General features: G+C 60.0%; 1 protein-coding gene across 3 annotated transcripts; it reads right to left on the bottom strand.

Annotated features, from left to right (window-relative positions):
- Positions 1–656: 656 nt before the first annotated feature.
- On the bottom strand, positions 657–9,073 carry GRAMD2A (GRAM domain containing 2A; the record flags this gene model as incomplete). 3 transcript variants are annotated; one of them, XM_082769576.1, is made up of 12 exons in its annotated part: positions 9,044–9,073; positions 8,775–8,888; positions 8,633–8,681; positions 6,748–6,820; positions 6,566–6,669; positions 5,720–5,818; positions 4,697–4,768; positions 3,563–3,625; positions 2,099–2,252; positions 1,927–2,026; positions 1,735–1,842; positions 657–1,639 (listed from the first exon to the last, which is right to left on the bottom strand). In XM_082769576.1, exons 2-12 carry the CDS (start codon positions 8,876–8,878, stop codon positions 1,636–1,638), a joined length of 930 nt encoding a protein of 309 aa, XP_082625702.1. In that variant the 5' UTR covers positions 8,879–8,888; positions 9,044–9,073. The 3 variants fall into 3 exon arrangements, with proteins under 3 accessions (XP_082625702.1, XP_082625701.1, XP_082625703.1); XM_082769575.1 differs by lacking the exon at positions 9,044–9,073 and having other exon boundaries at positions 8,775–8,907; XM_082769577.1 differs by lacking the exon at positions 657–1,639 and having other exon boundaries at positions 1,731–1,842.
- Between the last annotated feature and the right edge of the window lie 42 nt (positions 9,074–9,115).

The raw sequence follows: 9,115 nt of genomic DNA, 5'->3' as shown, positions 1-9,115 counted from the left end.
AGCCTGTCCCCCCCGAGCCCCAGCAGCTCAGCACCCCACCAGCGGGCTGACACCGTCCCCAAGGCGCCCCTGCCACCCCCTGTAGCAGCAGTCCCGTAGTCTTTGCTGCCACCTAGTGAAAAATCCCTCCCTAGCACCTCACCCCCTGCTCCCCAAGCTCTGGGTTTCCCAAAAGCTGTTTCCCTGACCCTGTAATTTAGAGACAAACCATGGGGAACCTGTCTGGAGATCCCTGGGGACCCTTCGTGGCACTTACCTGGTGCTGGAGAAGCGACACCGAGTGCCCCACGCACACCCCGGCGTCCCCCAAACGGTGCCAAACCACTCCGTGTACCTCCTGGCCTCTCCTACGTGGTGATGTTTGGGGCTCAAGAGGTCTGCCAGGGCTGCCCCAAAGGGATGCCACCGGTCCCGAGCCGTGGCATGAGGACAATACCCAGGACCTTCTCCCAACACCAAAATGTAAGCCGTGTCCTCGCCTTCCTTGCACAGAGGGGACACGGTCAGCAATGAGCCAAAGCTCCTGGGACAGCCCAAACACGTGGGAGCACCGAGCACCCCGCTCCGGGGCTCGCAGCCCTTCCCCAACCCCGGCATCAACACAAGGATGCTCGCGGCACTGCTAGAAAATCGTGGTTTTATTTTCATTTAAAATACTTTCACAGCCTTGAGCCAGGCAGCGAGCTCTTTCCCCAGGGCTCAGGGATTTGGCCCCATCAGCACTTTTAGTTCCCAAAAAACAGGAAAAAAAAAACAAAACAAAAAAAAGCAAAATAACACAATGAAATCGCACAGGTATCCCCTGCCTTCCCGACGCGCCGCACAAGGGAAGGGTTCAGACAAATCCTGCTCGCTCCGCGCAGTGACGAGGGCTGACACACGGAGGGGGCACGTCGCCATCCCGGCTGCTCGCCTGTGACAGCCAGGCCTTTTGGGACATCTTAACGAGGCGAGCGGGGCTAACGAGCCCTTGGTCCAGCACCATTCCCAGGCACGGTCCCTGCAGAGGACGCCTGTTGTGGAGGACCCTAAAGTGCTTTGCGCGGGGCCGCGCGCCCCGAGGCCCCTTTGCTCCAGGACAGAAGGGGCAGGGGGAGCCCAGGTTGTGCCCCCATCCCCGCGGTGTCTGGGCTGCAGGAGGGGCTCACAGAGAGGGACAAACAGGCCGGCGCAGCTGCACCTGCCCCAGAGCTTCACCCAGGGCAGACGCAGCTCATCCACGTGCTTATAGGGCTCCCGGTGAGCCTCAGGTCATCTTTCAACAAGAAAACCCACGTCTGGAGTAAAAAACAGTGACCGTTTTAGCAGCAAGTCTTAAGGGGGGGCTTGCTTCCCTCCCCGAGCCATCATCCTGTGCTAGGGCACGTCGGTGTCCCGGGGAGAAAAGGGGTTCGTAGTGGTAGGGGGAGTTGGCACCCGCGGCCGCGAGCCGGCCGGGCAGTCCTGCGGGGAGCAGGAGGCAGGAGGAGAGGTGTTTGGTCCCGTGTTACCGGCTGAGGGGAAGCCGGGCCGCGTGCGAGGCGCGGGGTTCGGCTGGAAGACGGCACCGGTGCCCTATGGAGGGATGCCACAGCCATGCTGGCCCTGTACACAAAGTGCTACCGTCTGGTCCTCGTCCTGTGCTGGGGGTGACGGTCACCTGCAGGCAGAGAGCGGGGTGAGACAGGGTGAGCTCAACCTGCCTCCCAAAAATATCCCCATCTGCAGCGCTTGCACTGCCCCAAGGGTGCTCACCTCCTGTGCCCGCGGGAGAGGTAGTCCCGGTTCAGGGAGCAGAGCTGCTGCTCCAGGCGGAAGATGCGGAACGCCAGGTAGGAGGAGGACACGACCAGGAGGCAGATCCTGGGAGAGGAACAAGCACCAGTGCTCGAGCACACCCCACGTGCCCCATCCTCCCCAGAGCACGGCCGCCCGCGGCGCACTTACAGCACGATGAAGATCTTCAGGAGCTGGTAGTCGGAGGGTCTCAGCTCCGCCACGCAGCTCTGCTCCACCTCCAGCTCCTCCTCCGTGTTTATTGCACTTTCTGCAACGCAAACCGAGAGTCGGTTTCCGCGCCTCCTCCCATGCCGCGTCCCCGGCCGGGCGCAGCCCTCACCTGAGGCCAGGGGCTCCTCGGAGGTGAAGCTCTCCTTGGCGCTGAGGCTGCTGACGGAGGCCCGGTGGATGCACTGGTAGTCGGCGTCCGGCAGGGACAGGGAGAGCGAGGCAGGCGACACCTTCCTCCACTTGCCCTCGGGGACGATCACCTCCTGCGGGGAGGAACCAGCGGTGCCGAGGGGGCCGGATCCACACCCGAACCCTCACACAGCTCCACTGAGCACAGCCACATCCAATGCGCCATCGTGATGGCCTCCATGGGGACAAAGGTCCCTTGGAAGCACCAGAAGATTGCTGCCAGCCCCAAGTCACGCCTGGAAAAACACCTTCAACCCCTGGGATGCCCCATGCAGCTCCCAGCTGCGTACCCGTGGCCTCACCACAGAGCAATGAACTCCCCAAGCTTTGGCTAGGGAAAGTTTTGGGACATCTCCACCACGTTTACTGCGGAGCTGCTGGCACCACAGCAGCCTCCTGAGCTTGTCCAGCAGAGGACACGGCACTGCCCTCGTCTTTAGACCTGCACTTAGAACACCCGAGGGCTGTTCCCCCGTGCAGTCGAGGACCTTCGCGCTGCTCTCCGAGCTGCCAGCCGAGCTCTCGCCCACCACACACCTGCCAGACCTCGCCGCGCGCCCACAGCTCCTCCCGAGCTGCGCGCCGCAGAAACGCGCTCGCTTTTCCAAATGTTTTGACAGAAAAATTACACAGACGCCGCACAGCTTATCGCAGGCTCGGCGGAAAACCCACTCCCAGCCAAAACTGCAGTCGGTGCCAAGAGACGCCAGGGAGGGCACCAAACAGTTCGCCCCCCTCGCCTACCGCCTGGCTCGGAGCTCGCGTTGTCCTTGTCACCGGCCTGCCTCTCACATCACAGCCCCTTTGCCTGCCTCCTGCTGGGCCAGGAACCAGCACAGCCCTTGCTTTTGGGCACAGAGGGCCACCAAGACACAGCAGACACCCCACTTGTCACCTCCTGGTCCAGCACATGTGGGTAAAACGCCGATGGTCCGGACCAGCAGCCCCAGCACAGCCCAGCACAGCAGTGTCACCGTGCTCCTGAAGCCATGTGGAACCAGCACAACGCTGCCACAGCCACCGGGCACTTCCAGCCAGCAGCTCCCTGAGGACCAGCCAGAACAGGAAAAAAAAAACACTTTCTTTTTTCAGGGTAATCCAATCACATTCCCAAAGTGTTATCGGTGTTCGCAGCTGGGAGCTGCATCAGTTTCAGAGGTCGCAGTGAGAGCTGAGAAGCGTTTTGCACTTCAGTCAGAATTTTATGGCTATAAACAACCCCCAGGGAGCGGCTGGCTGTGCCGGTGGCTGCCGTTCTGCTGCAGACTTCCCAAATCTGTCACTTGACTCTTTTTTTTTTAAAGCCATTTCTGCCCCATCACGACAGATTGCTCCTGCACTGCACTGGGCTCTGCCGGAGCCGTGGGTGAGCCCCAAGCCTTACCAGGGACACGGCATCAGGCTCCTCTGTGAACTCCTTCAAGCTCAAGCTCTTCTTACTCGAAACCTGGAGGGAGAACAAGACGGGCGTTACGACCCACCTTCCTCTCACAGCCTGCCACCCCTCTCCCTGCTCCAGCTGGGGTTACAAAATGAGATTTTGAGGTTTTCGACTGGTTCACCAGCGGGTCAATGAAGATGAGCTGCTTTAAAACTCACAAGCATCTGATGGGGTTGCTTCCCATTTCCAAAAAAAAAAAAAAAGAAAAACAAACCACCACACCCAAAACCCAAAAAACAAGGAATTGCAAAGGGTCCCAGCCAGGCAGAGGGGATGAACCAGAAGAGAAGGGGGAAAAACAGATCATTAGGGCAGAGCTGGGCACGTTTCAGCAACAGGTGTCCCACAACTTTTCATCCACCAGGTGAAAAGCTACCCTGAGAAATCTCGTATTTGGGAAATCACACAGGGCTGCTGGCAGCACACAACCTGTAAAATGTTTCTTAACAGCAAACCAGTATTTCCACTGGATAAATATCCACGGAGCAGTTTCGGGGGCAGAGCTGCTGTGTCCCACTGGGTCAGGGATGGGGCTGAGTCACCCAAATTGCTGTCCCAGGGGACACCCATCCGGGCAGGAATGGCTCCAGCACCACTTCCCACACACTTCAAAGGCAGGGAGAAGGAGATACGTGGTAATCCTCACCTCCAGCCCAAGGACTGATGGATTTCTTCCCCATCTCAGGCTTTTTAACTCAGATATTTTTTTTTTATTTTATTTTATAGCATTTCCCACCCCCTAAAAACTTTAGAAGATCTGGGGAAAAGGCAGCGATGCGCATACTGGCAGAACGAGTACTGCTACCAGATTATAAATATTGCATCTACACACCCTGGGAAAGCGAGAGGAGAAACTGCGGGCTCTGCCCCACTCATCTGTGACCCAGAACAGGTCCCTGGTGGCTGACGGGGACAGGACACCTCCGTGACACCCACGTGACAGGGACAGGCTCTGTCCTGCTGGGATGCTGAGAGTGGGTCTGGCCCCGTGATGCTCAGCAGCACGTCCCAAAGCAGGACACAGCCAGCGTGACACCAAGACACAGGATGGGGAAAGGGGGACGTGGCAGGAGGTACCTGCAGGTGCGTGCAGACTCTCCGCAGGACATCGTACACGCTGTCGCGGGAGATCAGCGACACGAAGATGTACTGAAAAACAGAGAGAAGGTGAGAGAGAAGAAGGTGGGAGAGGTCTCCCACCAGCCCGAGCCCGGATTAAATCCTCCTCCAAAAGCAGTCTGACGTGGCCAAACAATTTCTGCTGCCCGGGGTTTGCTGGAGCACCAGTTCTCCAAACACAGGGACAGGCAGAGACGTCCTGCCCTTGAATCTTCCCCCTCTGGGAGCTGCGTCCCCCTGCCCTCCCCCAGGTATTTATCTCCCTGAGTTTTTCCCCGCAGCTATTTTTGCTGCCTGCTAACACACGGAGCAGATTTTTCAGGGCCAGTTTTGCTCGGCTGCTGTCCCCACGGGCTCTGAGCAGGACGTGGTGGAGGAGAACGGGGTCGGGAGCGACCGAGAGCATCCCCCAGACCGTGGCTCGGTCCAACACACAGAGCCCACGCGATGCGTGGCGCAGCCAGGACGGCTGCAAAGGGCAGATGGATCTAAACGCCCAAATCCTGCCTTGTGCTACCCCCTGCTAAAATGCCATCCGCGTAACGTTGCCACGAGCAGCAGCCTTGGCAGGCAAGGACTCGGAGCACTGAGCAGGACTACGTCAGCACATTTCAGCAGAAAACAAGCAGCGCATTTTAAAAGCCCAACCACAGCTCAGCCTCAGCCCATTAACCAAGTTCTCCGCCAGCTTAGGCTGTATTGTGGCCCAAACCCCATCCCCTCCTCGGGTTTAAGAAGTTTAAAGGTTTTACTCGAGCCTGGCAGGGATTTGCCAGGCTCGGCCGGGTTTTGCTTGGGGTTTGCTTCGGCCAGAAACAAAGTGAAATTCAGGAACAAAAGCCAAGCTGCAGTGTTTGCCCTGGCCGGCCGCCAGCACGAAGAGCTGTGCTCACTCCCCAAGCAGCCTGCGGCTTCAGCCGGCGATGTGAGGCCTTCATCCCCCCCAAAAATACCGCAGGGACCCCGGGGAGGGCCCGTTACCTTCCTGCTGGCGGTGGTGGTGATGGCCAGGCCGTTGGGCAGCAGCCGCGCCGTCTTGTGCTTTTTGATGAGCTGGACGGAGACCACCGGGATGACGACCTGGAGGGGAAAACACAGGGCGAGGGGATTTAGCGTTGCCCCCAGATGGCTTTGTCTTCGTTAAAGGTCGTGGCAACCCCCCAGCGTTAAGCTCAGCTTGGAGTCGATTTCTGTTCGATGAAAACAGCGAGGATGCAGGGAAGGCATCGTCCAACACAAACACAGCAAGACCTTAAGGCTCGTTGCAAGAGGTCCTACACGCAAGGTTAAAAACGAGGCAGGCTACAATCTGTGGCAGAATAACTCCATCGAAACGTGCTGAGCTTTGGAAGTGCAGCACCTCGCTTCCATCAGATACTTTTGTTTAAAGCTGCCAATATAAATAATTCAGCCCTTCAGCCCGGCTTTGAAGGAACTCATTTCTCCCAAAGATCCCCGTCAGCCACAACGTTAACTGGGGAACATCAGGCTGTAAATCAAGCAGAGAAGTGAAGAGAGATGCAAATCTCTTCCCGAATCCTCTGGAAACCTTTGATCTTCCTTCAGACACCATTGCGGCTTTTATGAGGTTTTGCACTGGGGAATTTTACACCCAACCAGTATTTGTTTTCCCAAGGCGGATCCTGCAGGTTATCGGAAGAGGCAGAGCTGGGCTCGATGCAGGCAGCTCTCCCCGCTGCATCGGAGGCTTCTGAAGGCAATTCTGGTGGCACTTGGGTGTGGGAAGGGATAAGCAGGCTGCTGGGAGAGCTGTTTGGGACGGGGCAAGGGACACGTGGGGCACCCTGCACCCAGGCACTGCGTTACCTTGATGTCCTTCCCGAAAAGGTTCGCGTAGAAGCAGAGCCAGTTGGGGGAGATGTAAAGCCGTCCCTGGATGAGGATGTCCCTCTGGAGTGCACAGGAGCAAACTGCAAGGCAGAGCAGGGTCAGGCTGGGTGCCAGAACCCCTCAGCCCCTCACCACCCTCCCCTCGCCACGCTGCCCACCTTTCAGCACGCTCTCCTCTGTCGGGATGTCCTTGAACAGCTTGTGGTACTGCGAGTTGTACTTGCTGGCGGCCTGCAAAGGGAACAGAGCAAAATTACCCGATAAAGAGGAGAACCAAACCCACCCTGCTGGTTTTTTTGCAAATTTGCAAATTGCAAATGCATCGGGCTGGGGACATCAGGACCCAGCACCACAGGGGTAAGGGCCTAAAGAGGGTCTGCAACAGCAAACACCGCCCTCCCAAAAACATTTCCACCAAGAGTTTATCTAAGGAGACGCCCAAGTCTCTGCTAGGACAGTTTTCCACTGAGCTCATCTGCAGCCTGTTTATTTTGCCCAGTGGATTCTCCCTCCGTGCCAGCTGCCCCCGATGCAGGGCACGATGTCACTTGCTTTGCGCCCGTCGCGCCGCGCCATCCCGCTGCTTATAGTCCCGGTGCCTCCTCGATGTGCGGCTCGGCAGCAGTTTGCTCCTTGACACGATGGTTAAATAATGCTAAACAGCAGGTAAACGCGCGGCAGGAGCTCAGCTCTTCACGTTCAATCCGCTCAGTTGCTCCTCCGAGGCTGTGCGGGCAGATTTTTACCCCTGTCCCTCCGCCGGCACAGCTGAAATCCAGGGCAAACGCACGAGGGAGAAGATGCTTTCCCAGGACACGGAGAAATCCAGCACAGCCCTCCTGCGACAAGGTCACCCCCGCCCCGCGCACCTTGTCACTGGATGAGCTGGGGTTTAAGAGGATCAAGGCTCAGCATCACCTGGGGGCGGCTCAGGCACCCTCCAGAGAGCCACCAGGCTGGCGGTGGGCATGGGTGGGAGCATCTCGGGGCTTTTAGGGGTGAGGAAAAGGACCAAGCCACCCCTGGATGTCTCTTCAGCCCACGAAGCACCTCCAGTCCCAGCACAAACCCGTTGCCATCTCGGGAGAAGCACCCAGCTGCCTGGCGGCCTGCCCGGCGCTCAGAATCCTCCCAGATGCCTCTGAATAATCGGCAAAATATTTTGCTAAATATATCCGCTCCGGCGCAGCGGGATGGGGAACGTCCTCGCCGGGCGCGGGCAGCAACGCGCCTGCTCCCTGCCAAGCGCAGGAGGCGAGGCAGAAGTGGGACAGGCCGCCCGCTCTCCTGAGAAAGCCCCGAGCGAGGCAGGCACCCAGCAAGGCTGGGCTCATTTCTGAAGAAAACACACCCGGGCCCTCAAAAAATTAAAAATAAAAGATGGGATTAGGAGCAAGCGGGGGCGGCTCGCTGCGTGGGGGAAGAGGAGTTTCTCCATGCCACCCCGTCCCAACGCAGCGATACCCCGTGCCAGCCCCGGGCTCCTGCTGCATTGAGGAGCTTCTCCTTGCTCCTGGAGCCCGTGCACGGGGCTGCTGGCGCTCCAGATGTCCTCCCGCTCGCAGGGAGGCTTTGGATTACCCGGGATGATCTCCTGCGTCACGCCGCCAGCTGGAGCGGCTCCGGCTTCACCGCCACGGCCCCACGGCCGAGAGCTGCCCTGCTCCCAGCACCGGGAGCTGCTGAGCGGGGACAGGGCCCCGGCTGCTGCTCGTGTCCTGCCTGAGCTGCTTCTGGAGCCGTAAAGCCCAGCGGGGAGAGGGCTCCTCCGCGCCTTTCTTTTCCCGTGGGTGAAAAGTTCTACCTCTGATGAGATTTGAGCAACCAAACGGGCTCAATTCGAAGTGAATTAATTCTCTTACAGTCAAACTTTCAGCTTTCTGCTTGGCTCTGCATAAAACCCCCAAAATGTTTTCAGGGCAGCTCGTGGCTCCCCGTGAGCCAGGCGCAGCCGCTGCTGCTTCGCTTTCAGCTCCCGCAGCCCAGGGCCGGAGCCCGAGGCCGTGGGGCAGGCACCGAGGGGCGGCTCCGGCCGCGACTCACCGCTTCCCGGGGGCATTTCTTGATGTCCTCGTCCTTCAGGGCCTCGAGGCTGCGCGACAAGGCGACACCGGCTGAGCGGGGGGGACAGGGACAGGGACGGGGACGGGGGAAGGAGCCCGGTGCCCTCCCCCCCGGCCCTCACCTGCCGTCCAGGGACTCCAGGCTGCGGTGGCCGCGCGCTGCCTGCAGCTGGTGGCGGCCGGGCATGGGCTCGGGGCTCCGCGGGGGCGCCGCCTTCTCGTGCATGGGCGCGGCGCTGCGGGGGGGGAGGCGCTGAGCGCTGCGGGGCCCCCGCCGCCCCCCCCTCACCCCCCTCCCGGGGCGAGCGCGGCCCCGCCGGACCCCGAACCCCGGCCCCCGCCGCCGCCGCCCCCCCCCGGTCCCGGTCGCGGTCCCAGCCCCGGCCCCCACCTGCGCGGCCGCCCCGCGCTGCCCGGCGCCGTCGCTGCCTCGCGGCGCCACGCCGCCCGCCCATTGGCTGCC

The sequence above is a fragment of the Aythya marila genome, assembly GCF_965140915.1.
Source record: "Aythya marila genome assembly, chromosome: 11".
Classification (NCBI taxonomy): domain Eukaryota; kingdom Metazoa; phylum Chordata; class Aves; order Anseriformes; family Anatidae; genus Aythya; species Aythya marila.
The sequence above is the reverse complement of the archived record's forward strand: the minus strand, read 5'-3'. Positions and strand labels throughout refer to the sequence as shown.